The sequence below is a fragment of the Lates calcarifer genome, linkage group LG10 (assembly GCF_001640805.2).
Source record: "Lates calcarifer isolate ASB-BC8 linkage group LG10, TLL_Latcal_v3, whole genome shotgun sequence".
NCBI lineage: Eukaryota > Metazoa > Chordata > Actinopteri > Centropomidae > Lates > Lates calcarifer.
The window spans coordinates 14,828,753-14,856,532 of NC_066842.1; the positions used below are offsets into that span (position 1 = coordinate 14,828,753).

Genomic DNA, 27,780 nt, shown 5'->3' on the forward strand with positions numbered 1-27,780 from the left:
CAGACGCATACACTCCGTGCTCTCGCTCAAAATTTGATTTTAAGAGCAAAACTGTCCTGGGTGTCTTTTTTTTTTTTGCTATGAATCAGAATCAGAGAGGCTTGTTAAGGCCAGTTTTGTGATGCACAATCTGAGCTGCTGCAGTGGCCACCGCTCTGGTGTTTTCGCTGCTTACTGGATTACCGGCACAGACGGCTTGGATGCGAAAAGTGGTGGTGGAGAAAGATGGAAAAATGCCTCAGACCTAGACTGCTTCAGCCTCTGTCATCTTAAGGTACTACATATAGTGAAGCTGATTTTTGTATAAGAATGGTTGATATAGCAAGCCTGTGGTTTGGTACTTAAAATGAAAGTCATTTATATAAATCATTTGTTGAGTTATACACTTTTATTATACTTTTATGTGCATCTGTAAATCTATATAATCATTATTGTTTATTTATGTGTGAATGATAATGTTCATGAGGCAGTGTGAACCAGAATTCAGAGGGGATACACCCACCTTTCTATTTGAATAAATCAAGAAGAGAAACAGTAGCTTGGCAGTTGAAACTCCATCATTACAGTAATATGCTTGTGTATGTACATTTGTAAGTACATGTGAGTGTGCCTTGTATGTGATGGAACATGATGTGTTCTTTTCTTCTGTGTATTATGCAAAGAGGTAAGGTGATATTCAGCTCTCTCTGAGATGGCTGCTGTAAACATTGCACTATTCAACGATTCATTCCACTGCCTTCACTTACCCTCACACACACAGTGGATTACACACAGAAATCTGGGTTTTAACCCCAACCGTGCCAAGAAGAAGTCACACTGGGACATGCTGTCCTGTGTTGCCTCTCTGTTGGGGGCTAAGCTCTTCACTAATGGTGACATTGGTCTAGATATAGGCTACCTGCCGCTCTTCACTGCATTCAGACTCTGCATGCCACCTGCTTCACAAGTCTTAGTGGCCATATACTGTCCATCTTCATCCATGCTGGTGGGTATTTATAATGCATGAGCGGCATGCAGATGAGAATTAGAGGGATATTTCTGAGTTATTAATGGTGGGGTGTAACACATTCACAGCATTAGAAGCGACTTCAGGAAGACAGGAAAGCCTCCTGAGGGCAACAAAAGACTGATGGATCTGTGCACTCTGTCTTTAACACCCAGTGATGTGTATTATGGTGTCTATGCATGTGTGTGTGTGTGTGCGCGCGTGCGCACAGAATAATGGCTGTGCGATAGAGTTGGTCACACCCCACTGCCCCTGACCACAGAGTTGATGCGAGAACTGATGAGTGTCTGTTCTTGTTGACCTCATACCCAAGAGAGGTCAAAGGTCACTGGCAGTCTCGGTCTATGCGACTCAGGAAGAGGGCAGGAGGAGGACATCAGGGAGAGGTAAGATTGAGAAGGATGTCTCTGAGACACACTGAGAGACACGGGGCGGCTGTGGCTTAGGAGGTAGAGCAGTCGTCCACCAATCAGAAGGTCGGTGGTTCGATTCCCGGCTCCTCCAGTCTGCATGCCGAAGTATCTTGGGCAAGATACTGAACCCCAAATTGCCTCCTGTGTGTGTTTCACATCGGTGTGTGAATGTGTGTGAATGTGCTTAGAAAGCACATTAAATATATAGAATATGTGCTGTATGAATGTGTGTGATCTGTAGTGTAAAGCGCTTTGAGTGGTCGAAAAGACTAGAAAAGCGCTATATAAGTACAGTCCATTTATTTACAGGTTTAGAGAGAGAAATGTGTGTACACACACTGTGTACACAGAAGTAGTGTGGTGGGATGAAAATAAAACAGTTTAGCCTAAAGGATCCTTTTTTCCCCATCTAATTAAAATAAGTGTACTGAAAATGACTAAAAGATATTAGTTGCTTCTAAAAGTCTAAACTGTTGTTATCCATAGCATTAAAGGAGTAATCCAGCCAGTTAATACTGTACTTCCAGAAAGCTGGGAGACATGCAGGAAACAGAAGATGCTGAGATATCCTGACTTTTAGTCCCCCGTGTCAAGTTCCTTCATTTCCCATAATGCATATTAATAGCATCGTTCATCAGACTCTCTACATTAACCACAAACTACAAGATTGCAGATTTTCTGTCAAATGTAAAAAGTCTTAAACATAACTCAAGATGACCCTAATGACATCACTGTGACATCATCAGGGTCATTTTTTTCCAGACATGAAAAAATCACAGATGACATTGTTGATGACATTGTTGAGTCTCACTCTGCGTGACTGGCCTTCATGTGTGAAATCGGTGGAATGCCTCTTTAAGAAAAAATGTGTTTCTATCACAGAGCATTTTATCACTGGCAGACTTGAAATGACCCAGCTTTGGTTCAAAAGGATTGTAAGGGATGACTGAGAAATCTGCTCACTGACTAGTTGCATGTACAGTAAATGCTGGTTTTGCATTAACCACATCACTGCAGTATAAACTCATTTTCCATTTTCCTGCCATAACCTGATTTCTCCCACTAACTTGGTTGCTTATGCGCACATAAACCTCGTCCCCCTCCTTACAGCTCGTCACATACAATCATATCCTGTTTGGTGGTAGAGCTCAGTTAAACTCACTTCCCCTCATACCCCCCTCTCTGTCTGACTCAGTCTCTGTTTCTTTCTTTCTATAAGTGGTTAACTGAGAGAGAATAGACGGGGGGGCATTCCACCAGCCGCTGGCCAGGAAAACAAAAACAACCTCTCTCCATGGTGCGTCCCACCAACATCCTTCGTCCCCCTGCTTCCCTTCTTTTCTTCTGCTTTCCTTCCTCCCTCACTGATTCACTGCCCCTCTGCCATGCACCCTTATCCTCCCGCCCACCCCAATCAGCCCTCTACCCCACGTGCCCTGTCCTCTACAGCCCCCCGCCCATCCTCCTCCGCCTCCCACCACCCCCACCCCCCCGCCGCTGTTACATAAGCTTCCAGTCACAGATTCAGGCCATATCGCTGTTGATTTCCCCTTGTGTGTCTATGGGAGCCTCAGCATCCAGGGCCAGCCTTTAATGAGGCCCCTACAAAGGCCCATTGATGAGAGGCCCAGTGTGAGAGAGGATGACCCCAGCCAAGAGCACCCAGAATTGGGCATCAGCTGCCCCAGGCTCTCCCTCCACACAAAGACGCCCACTGTGGACAGAGACCTGAAAGAGCACAGACGAAGGGGGGGGGCAAAGAGGGAGGAGATATCCTGTTCAAACAACTTAGAGAATGTGAGATAGAAAGATATCAAAAAAAAAAAAAATGAAACAGACGTATGACCTCATCACATATTAGTCGCTCCCATCAAGCCTTATGCTTCCTCCTCCTCCTCTTCCATTTCTACTCTTCTGTGCATCCTAGCAGGAACAGTGAGACCCACCCTCTGCCAGGGAGTTGTCAGTGTCTTCATCCCTTCCATGGATCATAAATCAGATTTGAACAGGCGACTACAAGGCTCTGGTCTGTCACAAATCCTCATCAGTAACCACAGGTTGCTCTAAGGAGCGATTGAGGCACACTGAGGGGACCCCACACCCTTTTTTGGAAACATTTGGAGCGCTGATTGGAATCCAGGCGGTTTTTGGAGCCAAGTTTGGCGAAGATAGACGTGTTTATTTATCAGATTTGGACCACAGCTGGTTGTTTGGGGAAACCACCCTGGATGGAGAATGAAAGGAGAGTGTGGACAAGTTAGACTGGACTGTTAAGCTGTCATGGCATGGTTCTTTGGAGAATTGGTATATTATATGGCTGACATGGCTTAACTACTTCCTTTAAGTCATCTGTCAATATCCCATAATAACACATAATAAGAGAGAGGAAGAGAAGCAGGCTGGAAAACCAGAGATTGGGTCTTGATTGAGAATTCTGTCAAAAAACTTAAATCTCACTGGCTGCGTTTTGGATCAGCTGAACGATGACTCTCGCAGCTCGACTTGAGGACTTAGAGGTCACCCTGGAACACATGCTCATGGATGTTTTTGTAAGTTTGCCCGCTCTTTGTTTTATTTTTAATCACAGCACTTGCCTTATCTGCCATTTAACTGAAGCCTTTTAGTCTTTCGTCACAATTCTTCTCCCTTCTCTCTGCTGTGACCTCTCTAGTGCATAATTGCAGTTGGAGACCAGAGGCCAACATATGTTCGTGCCTCTTTCCAGATGTTCTCTCATTAATTGGCAGAGAAAAAAAACATCCTGATTAAACATCAAACTCTGCGTAGTTAGGGAGAGATTTAGGAAATAAACTGACTGACCAAGAATCTAACCTGGACTGCGTGGCCTGTACATGACTCAACATGGGGTTAGCCCACTGAGTAAAGACTTTAGGAATGTTAACTCAGCATGTGAGGAGCTTTCATCCAACCAACTCCAAAGTATTAAATCTAGATGCTGGGCTTACTTATGCTCTTTGTGGTCTGCAGTGTTCATATTTATCTGCGGATAGGCATAAATCTTTTGATTAGGAGTGAATGAAATCTCCCAAGTAAAGGAAGTGAGGATTGAGAATGAGGAAATGAGGGATGAAAGAGGAATGAGACGAGAGAGGAAGGTCTGATGGATGCGATAGTCAGGTTTCTATTGCCCGTGACGCTTGGTTAGAGGTAGATTACTCAGGCCCCTGTGGTTTACAAAGCATTCAGGCTGTGGGAATGAAAAACTGCTCCACACTGCATCCCTCACACACACACACACACACACAAGATATACACAAGCGAGCACTCACACACGTTTAGATACAAAAACATACTCATATGCAGGACACACACAATCTACCTCTGTACAGACACACACACATTGTAAATACGACATCAGAATCCCTGGTCGCTTTGATCTGCCGGCTGCTGTAATGAGTTTGGTCGTTAAGCTGCTGTTTCCCTTTAACATTGTTTACAGTCACAGGCATCTGTTGGAGGGAACAGTAATCTGTCCTTCCCTGAGATATACTGTGCTTCCAGCGAACACTATCAGCACTCATTCTACTGCAGCAGGGCAACAATGTCACTGATATATGCAGAGATTTCATGCCTGAATCCATCAACCTATTTTGGAGATTTGGTCATTTTCATATATCCAATAGATGATTTATAACTGAAGCAATAAAGATTAGTGTTTATGGCCAGAAAAGGATTTGGATTATTCATGCACTGCATGTGGGATGGAAAAATGGGAGTCAGGAAACATGCTTCCTTCCTCTACATTTCCTCTCAGCATCCTAATTAGACTGCTTATTTATTTATTTCTCTAATTGCTGGAAGAAGCTGGAAAACAGAGGGTTATCTGGCCACTTTGCATACCTAAATGACAAATATTCAAATCACCTGCACTCTTTCCAGCCTGGTTGCTTGCTGAGCATGCATATGACAGTGCATGTGTACTTCTACATGCGCGCGCACACACACACACACACACACACACACAATCGTTATGTAGACATGAGCTAAGAAGAGGGTCTATTTCAGTGAACCATCAAATAAAGGCAGGGTGAGTTAAATGCTTTTATGGGAAGGCTTACCAGCAGTAGATGTGTGTCATGGACCAGGCATGTTATACTACTGTGTGTTCAGTGAATCTCACAGGGTGTCAGCATACATACAGTGTTAAACATTTCTGTATGTGTGAATTAGAGGAATGTTAAGGTTCATTATAATAATGACAGCGCTTCTTCACCCTCTAGTAGAGAAGGACCTCCGGAGCCCTATCTGTGCCGATCATCGGCTTGAAGCAGCAGCTGAATGCAAAGCTATGTTCAAGAGTGTATAGCTATTTTCATTAGCACAGCAGCATATGAATGATTCAGAAAAGCTGAGAGGATCCGAGGCTGTGAACTTCCTTTACAACCTCTTTTATTACAAGAAAAGGAGGTCACTGTGTTGTTGCCTTGATTGCTAGCTGGGAGCTGGAGCCGAAGTGGAGTCATTTGTAGATTGTAGCTTTTTCAGGGCAACACTTTTATTTCTTCTGCATTTACGAGCGTTATCATAGAGTTAATGCACATGGCTGCGCACGGCGTGGCTTCCAAAGTCATGCCCTACAAGCTTAGAATTCAGAAATCTTGTAAGAAAACCCATCAACAGTGTTAAAATGTGGTAAAATCAGCTTCATTTCAGAGGCAAAATACCAGTCATTAGTGTTAGCATAGCTTGATTTCCGTGACATTAGTGCCACAGAGGTCTCATTCACACGTACAACACTGCCACATACACAGTGACAGGCCCTTTGAGATGAGTAAAATAGTGACATGATCTGTGTCCTCTGACTTAATTTTTTTTGTAGCTGCTGAAAAATGTCTGTTCATGGCGTCCTGTGAGCTCCTGCCAAAGCTGCTGTGTTTTGTGTCGCTGGTCCACTGAGCTGTGTGAGCTGTGAGAGGAGGACAGAGAGAGAGAGTGAGAGAGAGATGGCAGCTCCTCTTTCAGAGGATGCCTCACAGTCTCGCACAAAGGCTGACAGTCACGTCAGGAAATGAAGCGGCATGATTAAAAATGCATTCAATCCCTGTGTAGTTTAATTGAATCTCCTCCTCATGCACCCCCCCACAAAACGTCTCCACCCCCGCCAGTCACTCTCCAACCAACATCCCCATCCCTTCCACCATCCAGGCCTGGAGGCAGAGCTAAACATCCCTTCTCTCGCTCTTCTTCCTCCCAGATCCCCCTTTTTTTTCTCCCTCCTCCATCCTCCACCTTCTTTTCCTCTGACAGAGGACCTCAGCTGGATGGGATTGTTTCCATCACAGCTGTACTGCACTGCTCCGCTGTGCTCTTTTCAGCTCTGTCTCCTCTCTTTCCAGCAGCCATAAAGCACTAGTTCATATCTTTGGGAGAGCTGGTCTGCCACAAAGGGCCTGCGGTCTCTGACAGCATTCAGTCTGCCAGGAGAACAAACACTGTGACGCACTGATACCAAGAGCTCTCTCCACAGTGAAAACGGCATCACGACATTGTGTAGTATGTGTGCCTGTGTGCGTACATATAGCCTATTCTCCAGCACAATATTCTCTTTTGTTTGTGCTACTGTAGATGTGTTGATTCAGATTGAGGCTATTGACTGGTTGTATTATGTGTGACCACTCTCTTACATAATGGGCGTGTCCCCTGCCCAGTGACAAAACTGTTCAATTATAGTAAGCTGACCTCCTCCCTCTCCTCTCCTCTCCCCTCTATCCCTCTCTGTCTCTCCCTCTGGCTCTCTCTCCCTCCACCTAACACAGTTGTGATCCCGTCCACATTAATCTGATAGTGGTATTGATCGGTATGAGGCTGAAGTCATAGTGTCAAGTCCTCTCAGCACGAAGGCATAACTTTGGAGAAATTTCAAAGCCTTTTCTCTGCAACATTGCCCTTTTAAAATATCAAACTGATGTTGTTCTATATTTTTCTTATAGTGAACAAATCCCATGGACAGACCAACCCCAGCAATGTGTCCCCAGTCGTCCATACTGAATTGAAGAAATTTTTGAAATGTAAAAAGCTCATGTATATTGTTTTTTTTTTTTAAATAGTAATTACCTAAAATAAATAGTGCTCTTGTTGGGAACTAGTTTCAGTTGCAAATTAATACATGTTTTTTGTGTTTGTCAGGACTATATATATATATTAAAAAATATAAAAATATATGGAACAGAGTGACACAATATACAAAGGCCTGGGAAAACATTAATTACCTCCATAGTATGAATCAAATTTGAATAACTTAGTCAGACTTAGCAATCAAAAAGTGTTTCTCAGTTTTCTGCCTCATTAGTCTTCTCTCTGCAGAATCAACCAAATGAATAGAGAAGAGACAATTATCATAAACTTGATCCTTTTTTATGTGTATGACTATAAACTATAGCTTATTATCATTCAGCCTTCAGTTTCCATCATACGCATGGTCCAGATTCTGATAACAACCAGTTCAATACACACAGAGGTTTTCCACTAGACTTGGGGGAATAATTCAGAAGCCTTGAATACCATTCACTAGGGCAAATTGCACATCTAGCGCCCCATTCAAATCTGCCACTACTCTCATAATAGACTACTGATTGGCCCATTGGAATGATATATTCTAATTTTATTAAGGCATCAGTGACTATATAATAGCAGCACATGAATGGATGTGGACTGCACACACAAAGATTTAGTTACTGTATTATTTTCAGGGCAATGTTTGCATCTTGTTTTAAATATAGCACATTTGTTTGTCAGTCTGTCTACAGTCCTTTGGAGCCAATGGCTGAAATGTTAATCATACTGAAAGACACACAAGCAGGTATAAAGTATGTGCACAAACCCACACATGCACGCACAGTCACCTCACAGCAGGTTGAACAGATGTTGTGCAGAGCGACACGGGACGACTTGTCCCGGTGTTCCCACCAAATCTCTCCGAAATACAAATATGTCCCAGTTTTCACAATGAGTCACACAAATGTCCCCATTTCCTCGAACTCATGGGCTATCTGTTACCTTTCTGAGCATGTAGAAGTGTTTCCCAGGCCTTCTTACACAGACACTGCTGAAGGGATGATAATTGAAGTGGATGCTCCCCTGTGGAGAAGTCATTATGATTGGTTCTGGCCCACTGAAGGGTGGGAGGCCCCTGCTTTCTGCTCATCTCACTCTCATGAGATAGAGAGCAGACAACACTAGCATACACTTAGAGGCACAGACCGAACCAGGCGGTGAGAAATGAACTGAATTATGCTACCATGGTGGTATTGTTTGGGCGGTGTAACTGTTTATCTGTGTTTTCTGCACAATGCCACTGCAACTCAACCCTTTGTAATTTGGAGGAGTCTTGAAACCTAAACATTCAGCCCCCCTCGCCTGGGATGGGATGAGAGTCCAGCTAGGGGGCATTTCCATAAACACACCCGCCCACACACACACATACACATACACACACACACACAAACACAGTGAAGAGCAGGACCATAGGGATGAGTCAGACAGCCGTGGGCAGAGACTGGCTGGGTTATCAGGGTAAATTAATGCGTAACAATGCTGGGATTCTACAACTGAGAACCACTGCTTCTTATTATTACGTCTACAAACAAAGACGAGCCAAACACACACACACGCACACACAGAGGTGTGTAGAAACAAAACCCAGACAATCCAGATGCTTTGTTTGCACCTCCCTCATTAGCATCTCTCATAACCAGGTAGTGATTTTCCCTTTTTCTTTTCTTTTCTTTCTCTCTCTTTCTCTTCTTACATGCTGGGTTTTTTTAATGTATTAATGACTGTTAGTTCATTTGAGGACAGCTGCTGTGAACAGATCCAGTACAGTAATACATGTCAGAATCTCCCAGATTTTTTGTATTTTCACTCATTATTATTTATACAGTTTTGTATTTCACATATTTTTGTTACCAAGTGTAAATCCCATTTGCCTTTATTTCTATATCCTTGTTGACTGAAATGGGTCATTGTGCATCTAGCCTGAGGCATCAAGAATAGTAACATGTAGTTTTTCTTTTATTTTTTTCCCCTCTGTCAAGACGAGGGCTTATCACCTCACAGTATTTGAGGCGGCAGAATTTCAAAAATCTTTAAAGGGGAAAGAATGGGAGCTGCAGAGGAGAACAAACGAACACAAACCATTCTTAAACTGTTCAATTAGGAGAGTGTATTGTCATCTCCCTGTCAAGGTGTCATACAAAATCACCACGAAAGCTCCCCGAATCAGCAGTGGCAGTTAATCTCTGTCATCACAATCTGAATTAACATCAAATGCCACACAGAGGCACCAGCCACAGTTCAAATAGAGAGAAATGAGTCTTTGGTTTTCCTGTTTTCACTTCCTCCACTGTGTCATCGGTAAGACCTGGATGTCTGCAGATGAAGTTTATAAATAGCCCTCTGATATTTCTCATGTAGGCCACAGTCAATCACACACTGATGTGGGCCAGGGTATTGAATAAATAATGCTGACTGGGGATTACCGCTGCAGATGATTTTCTCCTGTGTGCCTGCCGCTCGGTTTTAGCACAATGTGTGTGTGTGTCTGTATGTGTTTTTGTGTGTGTAAATGTGTGTCTGTGTATGTGTGACACATACAGTAATCATTTCACTAAATCCGTCAGGGATCCTCACTTAAAGAAATGATATGGGGAGGAGTGGAAAGGCATGTTTGGTTGCTCATTTTGACTGGTGGCTTTAATCTGATTTTATACCCCGTGACCCCCAGCATCAAATCACCTCATAACTGTGATAACCTAGCTAAATCTTCACTGGTTATAATCCACAGCTACCGGCTTACAACAACTACCTAACCCACTGAAATGTTTGCCGTGTTACATGTCAACCTGCTGTACATGTGTGCCTGCATATGTGCATATGGGACATCTGTGTATGCCTGTGTGCATGTGTGTTGATCCACTTTAGTTAATCAGCTGACAGTTCAGTATTGATGTGCAGAGGCAAACACAGCTCAGCAGTGAGTGATGATGAGAATATGACAGTAAGTCACTAGGTGCAGCTGTAACTCATGAGTCCAATAGCTTTAATGGACATGTAAAGACCACTGTAGTGGATACAGAGGACTGACTCAGCTCTACGGCTGCAGCCATCATGATGAAAGATCTCTGGGAGACCTCACAGCCAAGAGTCCACCACTATCACAGCTTTGTGGGAGGAAAAAAGAAAAAAAAAAATCAAGTCAATTTCTACTCTTTTCTGCACGCAGACAATGAATCAAGTGATAGGATGATCGATATTTGCATGCACGAGTGTTGTGCATGCTCGACTGCAGGGATGCGTGTGTCTGTGCATGTGTGTGTACGCTCCCTTTGTGTCCTAGTCCAGGCATTGCAGGGAGAGAAAGCTGGATGTGGGATTTCAAAGATAATCTCCCTACCAGATGGCAAAACATCCCATATTCCTTTTGAGGTTCCCCACGTGATCCCCTGTAAGGGCTGGGTGTGTGTGTATGTGTGGTGGGGGTATGTATGCTCAGAGACAATTATTATTGGATCACGTGACACGAGTGCGTATGCTAATAACAGCCGTAACATCACATTAATCCAGTGACCTGGTTAAGCCCCCAACTGAAGGAAGTGAGTGAGTGTGAGAGGCAAGGAGGGGGAGCTGCCAGAGAGCCTGGAGAAGAGAGAGGAGAGACAAAGCGCACTCCCTCTCTCACACACACTCTCTCACACACTCATTCACCTCCTGAGCGGCAGAGTGGGAGCGTAGCTGAGCGGAGCAGCATGGGCAGTTTTTTAACACAGAGGGAAATAGAAACAAAAAAGGACACATAGGACCCGGTGTGGGGGCTGCCTCACAAATACACGCACTCACACATTCACAACACACAGGCTTCTTTCCTCAATACACACCCACGCGCAAGCTCGCGTGAACCCACGGCTGCCAGGCTGGACGGGACAGCGAGGACACCCACCTCACACGCTCGCACACATGCTCACACACCCACGGACACACACACTCTGGAGCGTACTATGGTGGTCCAAGGTGCGGTGACACCCGGGAGAACCCGCCGGCTGATGCTGAAGCTGCCGGTGGGGACTCTAAGGAGGAACAGTGGAGAGAGGGTAAGACACAAGCTTCCCTGAATTCCTCTTTCTCACTTTCTCCCTTCTTCTCTGACTTTGTCTCTCTCTCTCTCTCTCTCTCTCTCTCTCCCTGTGTGTGACCGTGTCTTGCCGTGCTGTTGTGTGTGTCTAAGTGGGATTTAAAAAGGTTCCTGACTAATCCAGGGAACGGTATTAGATTTGAGTTGGTGGAAGGCAAGTCAAGAGCAAAGCTTTTAATCTCTACAGTGGACAATGCCTCTGTGTGTTTTCTCTTCCTGACAGTCTGAGTCTGTCAGTCTTTCCACCACTCAGTCTGTCTCTGTCACTGTTAATGTATTCAACCGCCGTCCTCGGTTTTCAAGGTTACAGGGGGAAGTCTCACTGTGGGAGAGCTGTCTTTGAGTGCAGCTTGTTTGCCTGTCACTGTCAATGCAATTGAACTGACTTGAGACATGAGTAAGCTTCCTTTTTTTTATTAAGCAAAGCCGCACATAACCTCGCCTTCAGCTTGATTTAAAGTGCTGGATCCTGTCCTGCCTGGGCTTTTGAGACAGCGAAGAAGCCCCAGTGTTTATATGTTTACGTAAATCTGCTGCGGTGTGAGCTGAGGACTGAAGATAATAGTTTCCAGCTAACCCTAGACATGGAATGTGCATTGCAAAGTTAACCTTTATGTTGTTGTAAAGACAGGCTGCAACCTGCCAGGTGATTCACCCCTTCTGCTCTCTGGCAAAGTTGTTTATGCCACAAGGAAACTGCGTGCACGCGCGTGAACTGATAGCAGCACGCAACTTTACAGCTGTGAGGGAATTTGTTTGCTCGTGTGTGTGTGTTTGTGTGAGTCCCCTTGCTCTGTGACGTGTGTCAGCCATCTTTCATGTTGTAAAGACACTGGCATTAAGAGAGTCAAACTTAAGTATAGAGTGTGTGTTCAGGTGTTGAGCTGTTCTGAACTGCTTTCCCAAACGTATGTGGTGCTTATATAGGATCTGGCGTAAATGATTTTCATCTCTCTTTTGAAATCTCAGCTTTCTCACTTGATGTAATGTGACTTTAGTTTCATTAACACAGCTGTTTGAGTGAATGTGACTTCTAAATGCCATGAGCTCTTCTGAGAATCGCCGGTCGCTTTGTAGTTCTCTCTTTGATTGAATGTGTGCACAGAGGAAACAGCAGTACACACAAGCACACACGCACACGCACACACACACACACACCCATACATACTTTACACATGCTGTCATAAATTACACCGTGTGGTTACTGTATATTTGATGAAACAGCTTTCACTTTAATAAGCCCAGACATACATATTCTCACACTGCTTCAACGCAAAAATAACTGCTATAACCTTCACATCTCCGTACACATAAATACATAAAAAACAACCTGATTCCTTTGCTGAGGGCAGCTTTTTATACTGTAAGAGCACTGTAAGAGTGAGTAAGAGACTTGAGAGGAACTGAAGTCTCAGGCAATGTAAGTTTGTTCTGATCCTTTCGGGTCTCTCTTTTCAAAGACTTCAGGTTGAGTGTCTTTAATTTAACAGTGGCTGGTAAATTAATTTAACTGTGATCTAACTGAATCTGTCTGACTGTCATAATAGCGCTTGATTGGAGGAAACTAAGTATTCACTTTGCTTTTGAGAGAAGTAATTGCTACTGGTTGATTGGCTGGTGCCTGTGTGCATAGACACACACAAAAACACACACAATCACTCAAATCACCTTAATTAATGGAGAAAAGCAGATTTTCTCACACAGGAATGGAGGTCTCTCTCTCTCTCTCTCTCTCTCTGTGTGTCTCTCTCTCTCTCTCTCGCTCCTGATTGCATTCCCATTCTTCTTGCAGCCAGCTGTGTGCAGACAGACTGAGTGGGGGGGGTGACTTGTTGTGATTTACATGCACTAACTCACATTATTGTACTGTTCTGCTGGAAATATGACTGAATATATGGAGGTGCATCAGCTCGGTGTGCAAAGTGAATGCATCAGATTTTCAAAATAGGTATCTATCAAAACACTCAGGCAGAGGACAGTGTTTAATAAATCGACAAAGGCATTTTAAAAGGAGAATTTAAATCATCAGACTGTCTGACTGATTCCTCTCCTCGGTGATGGCAGGTGAACAAAGCTCAGTGATCTACCGGTTTCTTCCCCCGGAGGCTCTGTAAAGGCCGACTGTCTGTTGCGTTATGACTTCACCTTCCCATGTCCTCGCTGAGGCTCTGAAATACTTTCACTTCTATACACAGCTGCAGCTTTGTCCTGCTCTGACTTGTCATGTTAGATAACTCATTGCGTTATCATCCAGTCTCCGCCTTATGCAACTGCGATGAGCTGCATGCATACGTACAGAAAAAAAAAATATTGACAAAATCTGTATTCCATGTGCAGCTGAGTGAGCAGGAGGGGAACATTGTCGTGGAAATGTTCATCGCTGCGAGCGTAGATCCAGTTAAAAGCATTTTGCACACTTGGAAGCCTGGTTCTTCAGATCCCTCAGCATTTCCCAGCAAACACGCAGAGGCTGGTGCGCATCCCCACTGGCTAAACCCTTCAAACGCTCCAAAACCATTAGCATTTGGTAACTTGTTCGAAAGATATTTTTAAAATGAAACCTCTGGATTCCTTTTTTACTTACCTTCTCATCTGTGCCCTGTCGCATAACTAATGCAGATGAATTGTCTCACGTCTGCGCCGGAAGTTTCTGATGGATGTGGGTTTCTGTCACAGTTAATTGAGTAACATCTACAGGGAGAACATAGCCATCTTTGTTCATGGTCAACAGCGATGACACATCTGAACAAAACACGCCTCGTTAATCGCAGAATAATAAAAGAGGAAACAAACTTGATTTCTCCATGAATCATTTTCTATACCTCATCTTCCCCCTTCGACCCCTCGTTGTTGTGGCTCAGAAATCCAGTCTGCATATCTAGACTTGTCATGCCTCTCTCCCCCCATCCATTCTCCCTTTCTCTCCATCTTGCATAATTTTCAACAGTTTTGAGAAAGTAAAAGTGGCAGCAATGAAAAAGTGTATCCAAGAATGGACTAAAAATGGGATGGAGGAGCTTATAAATAGTCCCTAGAAAAACACTATATGTTGACAGTATAATACAATAATGATAAATTGCACAGTTGTTGCTGACAATTTAAAACAGCTTCTTTTAGGGGATGTTTTCTGTATAGATTACCTCTGTGAGCAGGCTGAATTAGGATTATCCTCCTCTTTTGTTATCCTGCTATCACGTTAAGCTGCTCAGCTCTTTTCTCTGAAATTAAGAACAAAAACAACAAACAAACAAAGGGAAGACTGGATGTTTGTGTGTTTATGTGTGTGTTACTCTGTGTGTGTGTGTGTGTGGGGGGGGGTTACAGACAAAAAACATTTCAGATTTTAGGAGGCTGAATCGCTCTCCAAGGAAACATGTTGTTGTCAGGGGCACCGCAGGGGAGCGAGGGTTTAAAGGTGGGAGGGGGTGGATCACTGTCAGGAGAGGGAAAAGTTCACACAGGCATACACACACACACACACACACACATATAGAGACGTATACACATGTTCAAAACACACATTCATGAGCGGGGAAGGAATGCAAACAGACAATAGCATGACTGTAATTTACCCACTATAGGCCTGAAAGCTAGAAGCTGGCAGACAAGCAGCGAGGCAGGAATACTAATCGATCCTCGTTACCTTTAAACGTTTAGTCTGCGCCAATCATAGAGAAGGTCAGCGCTGGACTCTGGCATTTTAGGTTCAGGTTGATACTCTGCTTGTTTCTCATCAGGCTGATCTAATTGTGTCGGTATTAGAGTCAGGATTCATTTAAGCAGCTGCGAAGTTGACGTGGAAACCAGAGGAACAAGTTTCGGGTTAATTTTTTACCAAATAGCAGTATTTTTTTTTCCACCTTCAGCTCTGCCCAGCCTCGCTACAGTATTGATTCCCAGGGGATCTCAATCTGGCCCCCCACCCCGCCCTAGGACCACAGGTGAGAGAGCTGTGGTCAGTCCAATTAACGAGACAAAGAACAGGGGGAAAGAGGGGAAGAAAGAAAGAAAGAGGTGGGAATAACTGCAGCTAAAGGCTCCTGAAGGCCCCCTCTCACACCACACCCTGTTCGGCATGAAAGGGGACCCCCCTTTTCTCCCCAAGGCAGCTCAGAAGGAAGAATGTTTTTTGAGCAAGGAAGGAGGAGGGAGAGGGGGGAGACAGGGGAGACTCCCACCCTTCTCTCAACCCCCATCTCTTTCATCACTCTCTGCTCTGATTTTTTTCCCCCCAATCTTTTATTCCCTGTCCAAAATCAACCCGCAGACCTATGGACACACTGCACAGCTGTGTGCGAGTTCAAAGTAAATCTGTACAGAGCATGATCAAACAATGAAGGAGATGATCGCCCATTGACTGTGAGTGAAGGCTGAAGGCAGTGAGCTGCTGATAATGTGTTTTCTCTATGGAGACAGTTTGCTAGCAGGGTAGCTATGGTGAGAGTGGACTCTTCTGTCCTCTGCCAAAACATCCCCTGTGGATGGATGGATGTGTGTGCATGTCTGTGTCTGCTTGTGTGTGTGTTCCCATCCTCTGCCACCTCCATGCAGCACTCAGAATGATTTCTTCATTATCTCTGCTCCTCTATTCTCAGAAATGACTGCATGGAATCCTTTTAAGAAAGAGAGAGACAGAGGAAAGAGAAAAAGAAGAAGAGAGGAAAAAAAGATGAGTGTGGGTTGATGGGAAGGAGTCTGCTGAATTCCATCTCCCCCAAAACAGGATGTGGAGACCCCAAAATGTTCCTGAAATATCCCAGCACAATCTGTGCCCTTTGTTAGACAGAGATAACACGACTCAGTGAGAACGGAGGCACTGTCTGTGACTCACTCATATGAAGGGGTTTATTCATAGGTTTTGTGTGTGTGTGTATGTGTGTGTGTGTGTGTGTGCGTGTGTATTGTATGAGTTTGTGTGTGAATCCTGCTATGACAGAAAATAAAAAAGAAAGTTGGCAGAGAAAAAGAAAGAATGTGCGTTCAAGAAGAATATGTCGGAGCCTGCAGGACCGTGTGTGTGTGTGTGTGTGTGTGTGTGTGTGTGTGTGTGTGTGTGTGTGTGTGGGCGTGAGTGGGTGTTCATGAGTGACAAAGAGAGACAGAGCGGGAAAGGGTTAGAAAGAGAGCGAGAGAGAGAGAGGTGCAGCCTCTTGTTTTCCCGTGGGTGTACTGCAGTAACATAGTAATCCTCATTAATATTTATCTGCCAGGCAAAGTGGAGAGAATGATTAGCTTGAGAGTACGTGTGTGTGTGTGTGAGTGTATGTGTGTGCGCATGTCCTCTTGAGCGAGCATCCCTTTGTGCATGTGTGTATAAAGTATATTACAGCATATAACACATGAATTAGGTCAAGTTTTATACTTATGAGACTAACAAGTCCTGATACTTCAAAGGTTTTGTGTCATCGTGGGGGGAGTTCACTGCACACAACACACAATAAACAGTAGTTTCATTTTAATTATTCTGAGCACATGCATGTACGGGGTGGGGGGGCTGTGGTCCGAAGCTTATGGCATGCACATACGTTCTTTTTCATACACATACGCACACACATAGAGACATGTAGGAGCTCCCTGCTTTCATCCCTCTCTCTAGCCACATTGTGTTAGGTTATTGATTTCCCTGCTTGCACCTCTAATACAATCACATTAAACTAGACTGATCGGAATTGAATTTCAGACCAGCTCTATACACATATGTCACTTATAATCTCTTTCACGGTGATACACAGTGGTGTGTGTGTGTGTTTCAATTGGGCCTTTGAGTGAATTAAGCCTGAAAAAAGAAAAGTCTGGTGCCAGGTTTATTGTCGCTTAAAAAAAGTAGTAAAAGAACAGAAAAAGTGCGTGAGTGCTAAAACGTGTGTGTCCGCTGCACTTTGTACTCTCTTGTACACACAACTGTTTGAGTGAATTTGGGAGCCAGAGTGCCTGAGTTGCGAATGTTCTTGTGAATTTATAGCGTCTGTGACCCATTTCCCTCCACTGCTCTCTCTCTCTCTGACACTGCCTGCACTCTAGTATAACACGCCTGAGTGAAGATCAGAGAGCAGGAGGAAGATTGAGAGATAGAGAGAGATATGAGGGGGAGATGAAAGAGGGTGAGACAGGAAGAGATGGAGGCAGGAGAAAGTATGAGGGGTGGAAGAGAATACAGAGACCAGAGGGGATGAAAGTTTTCTTGTCTGTGTCAAGACTGTTAATGAACTCACAACTGACCGGGGTACAGATTTGAGGTTTATTCATCACCGTTAATATGTGGATGAAATAGAGAATGAAATAGCACGCAGATTATCCCACTGTTTGGCTATCAATTCCATCTGTCCAACACAATTGCTAATTGTAAAATCCCAAACAGCGTCTTGTCCTCTCCATCTTGTTACTGTGGTAATGGCCGGGCAAGCTGACGCTCCAGTGATGTCTGTTTACATCGCACGGCTCGGGCGACCTTTCCCAGGATTCAGCAGGACATTGCAAACACATAGAATCATGGGAACAGTGCACTGTCATACCTAACTTCCCACCTCCCCTCCCTACCACAACAAATATTTACACCCCTCGTAAATTACACTGGCTGAGAGGTGAATGTCTCCAGCCTTCGTGTGCAGCTCCAGTCGACCTCTGATTCATTTTGGAAAATTCACACTATGGGGGATGCCACACATTCCTCATGGGTTTCTCAAGGCAGCAGTGAGAGCACAATGTGAGGCCCTGAGATGGAGGGATGGGAAACTGGTGCTGTGGAATGAGTGATCTTGGAGCATGTGGTTGGTGAAATTAAGAAAATTTTAAAAAGATGTGAGTTTATTGCATTACTGGAGATTAGGGTTTTTGTATAATCGTTTCAATTAGCCATCTGTGCATAAGAAAGTAGTGCACGAAGCAAGAGGGAAAGAAAGAAAAATAGAAAGTGCCCCCACTCACACGGCATCAATAACACAATTAGTATTAATTTTCTCTTTGTGGAAAAGCTAAAAATGTACTTGTGATTGTGTCGACTTTCAGTAACAAACAAATGTTATGGGCATCATACAACAATTTGCATTCGACACACACGCTCACACATGTACACACACTAACTCAGCAGTACAGGATTGACCCCTTGCATCGATAAACCCCTCCATGAATCAGAGTGGGCAACGAAAGGACATTTAATCCACCCACGGTCAGATTGGGTTTGGTTGGAAGGCGGAGAATTACTGTACAGTACAGAGTTATTGAATTCTCTATTGATTAAGGCTTTCTGAGGAAAATGGAGGGAAAGTGGAAAAAATGAATCAGTTTGGCTGTGTAAAACCATTATTTTTTTTTCCTTTTCAAATGTTGCAATTGATATGTAAGAAATCTTTAGTGACTCAGAAGATCGTGGAGAGACTGCCAAAGGTAGAGAAAGTATGTGTCTGTGTTTGACTTTAGAGTCATTTTTAACATTTATATTACACATAACACAGTGAGCACTGATCATTAAAGCTGTATTGTTTCAGCAGGGCTGTTAGCAGCCAGAGTTTATAACAGACTGGCAAGGATATACACACAGGCACTGTGGGCTTGGCACAGCCTGTATATGGGGGTTGTATTGCCTCCATGTGGCCATTGTTGCAAATGGGTGTGTGTAATCAAATGTAAAATAAGGTTCAACTGTGGATTTTTGTCTCAAATAAACAGTTAAGTTTGATGTAATCATTTATATTTACATTCCTCTCACATTCTGTGCGTGGTGTCAGTTGTTTGGAGTTAGTGGACGAGTTGGATATTCTTTCATTTTTGGAAGAATTCGATAGGTCAGATCAGGATACTCCAGCCTGGGAAAACATAGCTCAGAGGAAAAATACTTCCTTTTTTAATAGCATTCTGGCTGAAATCCCAGTGCTGATAGAAAGGAACATGCTCATGTCTTTGGAGACCGAATGTCAGCGTTTTTCAGTTCACTGACTATTTTGGTCAGTGTATGCATGAATGCATGCTTGTGTATAGTGTGCATGTGCGTGTGCGTGTGTGTGTGTGTGTGTTCGAGTGTGTTTCTCCTGCATAGACTTAGAATAATAAGCGTACAGATAGTGTCCAGCCTGACCAGGTGTGTGAGGCCATGTGCAGCCTGTGAGCACATCCCTTCTCTCTTTGAAAAGTGAGGCAGTGAAAGAGACAGAGAGAGAGAGAGAGAGAGGGTTGGTGGTTGGTCTCCATGTGAGCTGCAGTATGAGAGTGCATATCGCTTTAAAAACAACTACCAGTCGGGGAGACTAAGAGACCGGCTGCATTTCCTTAGTGGGAATGTTTGTGTTTGTGGCGCTGAGACCAACGGACAGAGGGTTGCGTTGCTTCAGTGAGAAGGAAGAGGGAGAGAGAGGAGGAAGAGAGAAAGAGTCAGCAGGGGACCACTAGCTGTGTGGGACTGGGGCAGAAGGACTAGCAGGGTTTGACCTTGAGGAGGCATCAGACTGCTGAATCCCAGAGAGACTGAGAGGACAGAGAGGGACAGAGGCAGGAGAGGAGGAGAAAGCCACAGGGTTATCCTGTCTCACTGTGGCTTACCTCTAGAGATGACCCAATTATTATCTATTGGCGCTAAGTGGTATCAAGAGGACAATAAAAGCTAATCATATCTTCTCATTACCTGGGCCTCTGTGGATTTTACCTGTAATGGCTCACATGTGCAAATAAAGGTTTGCTTTATTTGGATATCCCACTGACATCAACTCATACCAGCCACTGTACCTCTGGAGGTGTGTGTCTCTCATCACAGAGAGCTGGTGGTCAGTGCAGTAATGGAGGCAGTCTTGTTGGGTCTAGACGAGGTGGTCTGTACTCGGCAGGGTCTGCTGTGGACTCTCACTTCCACGGCCCTCCGACGCCTTCGTGTGCATGCCAGGAACCTTCCTGGTCCCCTGCACCTATTGCACACACACAGGTGTGTTTCAAGGCCACTCTACCAGGTAGGCTGCACCTCACATACACACAGAATACGTGTATATCCATGCATTCAGACAGGCACCTCGCACAGGACATTCAGTGATAATTTAAACCCAAATAAATTCAGATCCGTCAAGAGATACTTCAATAAGGAATATATTTGCAGTGTCTGCATGCTGTGCCACCTGTGGAGTTGGATATCTGGTACAGGAAACTATTATAAATGAACAATTCCACACTGGTGTCAAGGCTTGGGTTGGACACAGAGAGGCAGGGAGTGAACAGATGAAGTGCTGCAGGCCAGGTATGTCCTTCAGGCAACAGACCAGGGCCAGAGACGGGGGCAGGGGCAAGGTTAAACATGACTGATTTGTTTCATTAAGCATGGAGGACATAACTAGGTTAGATCTTGTGGCAGTGTTCCTTCTGGTGAAGTGGGACACATACGCTGACATAGTTTTATTAACACATTGCTCACGTGCATGTGGAGAGTTGCCCCACAAAGTTAATCTGTTGCATTGAAAAAGCTGCTTTGTTTTACGCCGCTGCTCCTTTGTTGTTGTTGTTGTTGTTGTGCTCAGGATGCAAAGCCTTAACAGGAAGTTGTGTTGCTAGGGTTGCTATTAAGGAGCCGGTAACTAAGCTGTTAAGCTGGTAAGTGTTTCTGTGGATATGTGAAAGGGGGGATACTTGCACACAAAAACACACACAGACACTGTTTTAATGGCTGCCTGGTCACCATGTCTCCATCGTCTTAAACATTTAATCTGACTCTGTGGTAACTTGATGCGCTACATATGTCAGTTTGCTTTAAAAAATAACTGTTTGACTGCTTTGAATTATTTTTGATTGCTTCATTAGAACCAACTGCGTCTTTTGTGCCTTGTGTTTGTCTAGCTGTGATTCAGCAAAATGGTCGCTCAGTATTCACTTCACCATGTCTGGATCAGTACTCTGGGCTTTCATGGAGCCATTAGTATTCCCCGCGTGTCTCACCTGCCCTGTATGCAGCTGGCACCACCAGAACAAACCCAACAGTCTCACAGAAAGAGACTCACCAGGCCTGTTGCTAGATAACAAAGACCACACACTGTACTGCTCAGCCCAAAATGATCAGTGGAGTAACTTAAATACATGTGCATGCACACATGCGATGTGCACATAAACATGAGCACTCTCTCGCCATATGTGTTTTCCTGCCTTTTTGCTCTAATTCCCCCTTTATTCTCATGAGGAGAATAAGCTGGATTGTTATTCTAACTTTTGTCTTCAAATGTGTTTTTATCTGGCTCCTAAGTTTAAGCATCCTGAGGGAAGGTAACACAATCAGAGGAAACTGAAATAATATACCAGGCCTCCCTAAGACAAACCCGTCCTGGTTTAGAGACACACAAACGTCTGAAAGAGGCCACGCTAAAAAACACTTATCAAACAGAGGTGTTTTAACACTTTCCCAAACATCCTCTGGAACGAGAGCTTTGATGAACCACAAACAATATCTCCCCCCGGCCCGATGAGGTGGTACAGCCCAGGGATGGAGCAGTTAATAGTGGAGGGAGTTGCAAAGGCAGGGAGGGAGGGGTCAGTGTGTCAGGCTGCAGGATGGGGATATCCCTGGCTCACTGCACTGCCTCTCCGCCCGGCTTCCTCTATTACTGTTAATGAGATACCCAGTCTCACACAACTGTCACACACACACACACACACACACACACAATGGAGAGAGAGAGAGAATGAGAAAGAGAGCAAGACTGAAGGAGAGAGACTGTGCCTTTATGTTTTATCAACCTGTTTCCACTTTCTCTACTTCTTTTCCAGCTTCTTCTTTCCCCCTGAAATGAAAATACATTTCCACTCCAGCACTCTGATCTAAACCTGTTCTCCCATGTCTCTTTTTCCTTTCTAACTTTCTTTTTTTTCCCCCGTTACTTAAATTACTTCTTCATATCTTATTTAAGTCTCTCTCTCTCTCTTCTCTCTTTTCAACTCTCACTGGGGAGGGCATCCATCACCAGCAGTCCTACATACTCAATCAGGACACTCGCTCAGATATTTTTCCACTGTATGACACATATGTCAAGGTGATAATATGTTGCGTGGAGCAAACGGCCTGTGTGTGACTGAGCTGTGGAGTTACATCCACCGGCACACTTTGCAACACTCGTGAAATGTTGTTTGCTCACGCAGATGTGCTCTTATATTTCTCTCGTGAGAGAGCGCGGCCGCATGTTCACACTCTCATACATCAGGCTGAGTAATATTGACTCAACAGCCCTCCAGTCACACATTTTCCTCTGGTGGTGTGACCCTTTAAATAGGGTTAGCACAGACATTCGTGTGAGGGCAGTGCTCTGCTGTGCTGCGTTAGACAGTGTCTCTGGGTAATTGTTTGTCATTTCTCATGGTGCTCTCCATTGGCATTGATTTCAGCTGTGTGCTGTGTACTGTATCTTTTTGCGTCTCATTTTTCTCACACCAGCCCCCTCCCTTCTTTGCACCCCACCCCATCCTAAAAGCAGGATATCCTGCATGGGGAAGAAGCAGGAGTAAGGACTATAGCAAACACAGGTGGCTGGACTTCCCCCTGAGTTGCAGGAATTTTGTATTTACCTGCAATCCTTGCTGTCCTGCAACTCACATGAGCCTCTGCAAGCCATCATTTTGTTCTTGAGAATGTAAAGTGACATGTTGTTAAGCAAAACTCATCCTCAGCAAGTTCAACATCCCTGTAGATCATGTCAGACTTGACAAGATAAACATCCTAGATAGACCCAGTTTATTTCCTGTTATAGCACTTGCAAATAACAGTAGCTGACAGGAAGCTGGTTCTCTCCCAGGCGGCAAATAAACTACTATCCAAGCTGTTTCCTAGCAACGCAATCCCCCCCGAAAAGTTTTATACATATTTTAAATCTCACGTTATGTCACATCTATCATACATATTCATTAGGCCTTACTGCTGTGTTAGTTTATAGGCTCTACTGCATTACATTTGGGACTGAAACCCAACCCAGTTTACTCCCACCGAACTCATCTGGACCTGTTTCCTGTGAGAATAGCTCTGTCACTGATCATATTCCTTTCTCGCTGACGAGTCCCAGTCCATTATGATGCGAAGCAGAGACGCAGCAGCGAGATCCTAAAATAACCGAGATACGCACAATCCTCCCTCTGTCTAGGAGCTGGTTCATTTGTGTCTGTTGAGTTACTTCTTTTGTTTGTGGTCTGATAAGCTGTGGGCTCTCAGTCAAACCCTGGTGTTTTCAAGCAAGTGGATTTCTTGGAAGAAGAGTCCGCCGTGAGTGCCAGCAGCTCCCCTGAATCAGAACATGACTGCACTCGATTCAGTTTAAGTCTCCCTGACTCTCGTGTTCAATTTATCATCCATTTGTTCTCATGTTCCACCAAAACAGATGTCAATATATAGACAGGCAGGGATACGTCCTGAATAGGAAATTTGCGTGTCCTCGTTAATTCCCAACCTTACTAATATATTTTCCTGTCTTCCAGCCAAGTAATTATAGAGGTTAGAGTTGAACTTGTGACTTCCTACTGAAGAATTTTGATCGCCATCCTTGTCTGGCAGCCATGTTTGTTCTCATTGCCAAAGTCAGGATCTGTATGTGAGAAAATCTTTTCCCAGAACCGACAGAGAGAGGTTTGGTGAGGGGAGGGGTAGAGGGCCTGAACGGACACTGTCTTAAATTTTTCCAGTGCCTTGCTTTTTTTTCTCTCTCTTTTCTCTTTTTTTGTAGCAATTTTCTAATTTGTTTGCAACTAGCCGGAGGCATGTTTGTGTTTGATATTCCCGCATAGGCACACACACGCTCCCACACACACACATAAACACCCCTCTGTAGATTCTGTTGGTGGTTGTAGCCATTTACAGTGTCTCCCTGGGGATAAGGTCTTATTTGCATAGTTTGTCTGGAAAGCATTTCCACTTCTCCATTCCCAGGTTTATCAAATACCCAGTGTGTAAGTGGTGTAAATGTGTGTGCGTGTGAGAGGGAAAAAGGAAGAGGGGGCAAGGCTTGCTGGTGTCTGAGCTTAATAAAAATGATCTCCTGTGGAGATTCATCAGCAGTTCAACCGTGGGAAACAATTTTCTCGCAACTCCATAAATCATAAATCACAATCAAAATTTTATCTGTCATTCATATTTTGTGGATATGGATGTGTTTGATGAGTCTTTTGCAGATTTCTAGTCTTGTTACATGTTAAACATTTAAAACATGACAACCACCCGCCCCACCCCCATCATGTAGCTACTGTCATTTATTTACTGTGCACCATAAGCTTCTTAGCTGTGCCAGAATCTAATTTCTCTGGTAAAGTGAGAATACAGTATGGCACGCTATTTGACAAGATGGCAACTCACTTGATTAATTACAGGCTTTTGAGTGCTCACACACTCGCTTCCTCACATGTGTACACCACACTTATCCCAGAGGGACCAATCTCTGATTTAAGGCACGGTACAGAATGAAAACAGCAGGGTATTCCTAGTTTAGCAAAGGAGCATCACCTAGTGTTGATGCATGACACACAAAAATATCCGTAATATAACGATTACTGACAGTGTTTTTGATTTCAATCGAAAGGCCTGCCAAATATGAACTCTTTCCCAGATATCAGTTGCCATGTTGGAGACTGTTCAGATGTCAAACACGATAAAACATGCGGGTTGCAATATCTGGCTGGCGTTATGTTGGGCCAAGGTTGAGTGGGCCCACTTGATAAATCTGGCTGGTATCCCTCTAAATCCTCTAAGTGTGTCTGAGTTGTGGCCAGAGCTACAAGTGAGTGGCCGTAGCGGATATGATATAGGGTTTTTGGAGGTGGTCCCCCTCTATTGAGTGAAGTGATAGCTTTAACTGTGGCATTAGCAATGGGGGATATGAGGGTTTATAATGTTTTAAGTTCAGAGGTTATAGGGCCTCAGTATAGAATGGTAATCCCAGAGGATTACTAGGAGAATCTGGTGAATATCTGAGGAAATCCTTCTCAGGGACTCCCAGATCCTGTGTTTGTATGGATATTATATCCTCTAACAGTGTGTCCACATGTGTTTACTGAACAGAGGTTTAAAGTTTTGTATGTGTGTGTTAACCTTTGGAGCTAAGTGAGGAAATATACAGAACTTGACAGATTACAAATAGAAACTTTGTAGATACAGGACAGTTTACTGCATCAGTCACAATGAGTGAATGAGAGTGGAAAATATGAAGCTCAGATGTTTGAGCAAGGTGCAGTTCTGCAGTTTGATTTCCCATGTTCCTTTGGGGAGGCACTGTCAGTCATCATTCTATATTCGCTAAGTCGTATCAGTCGTCATTTGGAGATAAATGTGAAAGCTAAGGAACTCCATGTTGGCTCTCATGAATTTTTATCATAAGTCTTTTAACACTGCACTGCCTTCAAACTCTCTCTCTTAAGTATGCACACCTGTAGGCTAAATTATGCATGCATGAATTGGACACTCAGGAAACTGCAGAAAGATGTTATGTGTGCACACGCTCTGCAACTCCATGTTGACTGGATTTTTGTTTTGTTTTTTTATTTTGTTTGGTTCTTTTCATGAATTCCAAACTTTCAATGACCAAAAGAACAAGCTTTCAACAAATAATTCAACCACTAAAGCTAAAAAAAAAATGAACCCAGTTCTCATCTGTAACTGTGGCACATGATTGATCAGGTTTTTTATTTACTGAGCAAACGCTTTCCACCTCCTACCTTCATATTCTGGCTCTCCCCTTGAGGTGAAATGGCCAAATGGAAGACATTCAATACTTTTACAATGACAGGATTCCCTTTGGACAAGAGGAATTGCAAGCACACACACACACACACACACAGACCACACATACTTGCCAAAGGGCTCTCCCTGCAGATGAGCTGGGTCATTTTTCATTACCCTGGCTCAGAGAAATCAAGTGTGTAGTAATGGAGCACAGTCACATTGAGCCAGAGCTATGGAGGGATAAATCCTGCCTGTAGAGAACAGTGGAAGCAGACCAGACAGGCTGCAGGACAGGGCCTGTGGAGGGGCATATAGTTCTTTCTCACCCCTCTATTTGTCATTAGGATACCTCAGACTGCATCCTGGGGGAAGATGTAGGAAGGCTCTGAGGCTGCAGCGTGTTTGCACTGTCTCCTCTTATCTCTCCATTGGTTCCATTTTCTTTATTATGTTATCCTATTTCTCCACCTGCCTCATCCCCAGTTTATTCCTACTCTCTGTTCTACCTGTCTGCTTTACCCTTTTCAGACTCTTCCTCCTGTGAAATTCTGTTCCCTGCTGTCTTTGCTGTTGAAGTGTGTGTTTGTGTTTCTTTTCTATATACCTGTCCCTATACTGATCTTGCACATAAGCCCTCTTGCGTCACCTGAGCCAGTATAGCCTGAGGGGGAGCAGGGGGAGGTAGGACAAGGGGGTGATGAGGTAGAGGTATAGGATCTACCTTTGTAAAATATGTGAGTATGTTGACTTTGTAGAGTGAAGGGTTCCCTTGTCTCTGCTAGGATCATGGAATTGTCATCAGCTGGATAGCATCAATTTGTGAGAGGAACCTTCCAATGCATGCCTTTTTACTTAAAGTTTACACCCCTGGGTCATACCTTTGCCTGTTACAGTGTCTTAGCATTGTCTTACAATGCCTCCGCCTCTAAGTGCCCTACATTTCTGGCAGAGAGTGCACGACGGAGACGGCTAGATCCCCTAGAAAGTTGTCATGACAACTTTTGTTTGCATCTGGAGGCTGGAGAGCAAGAGGGGTGGGGGGTGGTCAAACATTTATGTGCATGAGCTTGTGTGTGTGTGTGTGTGTGTGTGTGTGTGTGTGTCTGCTTGACAGCGCAGGTTGTGTCCAGGCCACTCAGCGAAAAGAAGTAAGTGCTTTTAAAACCCAAGAGTTATTATGTGGATGGAAGCTCACCGAGTTGCTGTAAAACCAGTACCTTGAATGATGTCGTTCTGTGGCTGTCTCCCTAATTAGCCTGGAGGGTCTTTGGAGCCCTTGAAGGGCAAAATTAGCGAAGAACAGTGAGGATTTGGGTGGGTTTTTTTTTTTTTGTTGTTTGTTTTTTTTTTTTTTTTTTTTACCCAAAACCCCTTTTCTCCTCTTCCCTGCTGTTCTGGTCTCAGGGTACATGTTTAATAGGCCAGTAGAATACATTAAGACTGTGACACATACACACACAAACATGCACGCACACACACACACAGATACACACATAGAAAAGTCTGCAGAGGGGACTGTTTAATATTCAGCATGCTAAATGATTAGAGTGTTTGGTATTCC

The 27,780-nt window shown here is 44.1% G+C and overlaps 1 protein-coding gene and 1 long non-coding RNA gene across 2 annotated transcripts in view; both read left to right on the forward strand.

The window, feature by feature from the left end:
• The first annotated feature begins 2,952 nt into the window (after positions 1-2,952).
• Positions 2,953-7,522, forward strand: LOC127142881 (uncharacterized). The gene is made up of 2 exons (XR_007813980.1): positions 2,953-3,968; positions 7,371-7,522. It is a non-coding gene; the product is annotated as an uncharacterized LOC127142881 (long non-coding RNA).
• Positions 7,523-10,377: 2,855 nt separating this feature from the next.
• Positions 10,378-27,780, forward strand: part of frmd4a (FERM domain containing 4A) — a 59,653-nt gene continuing 42,250 nt past the window's right edge. Inside the window, 1 exon segment of the mRNA XM_018663851.2 lies at positions 10,378-11,525. Within this exon segment, the coding sequence (XP_018519367.1) occupies positions 11,433-11,525 (93 nt within the window). The 5' untranslated portion in view covers positions 10,378-11,432.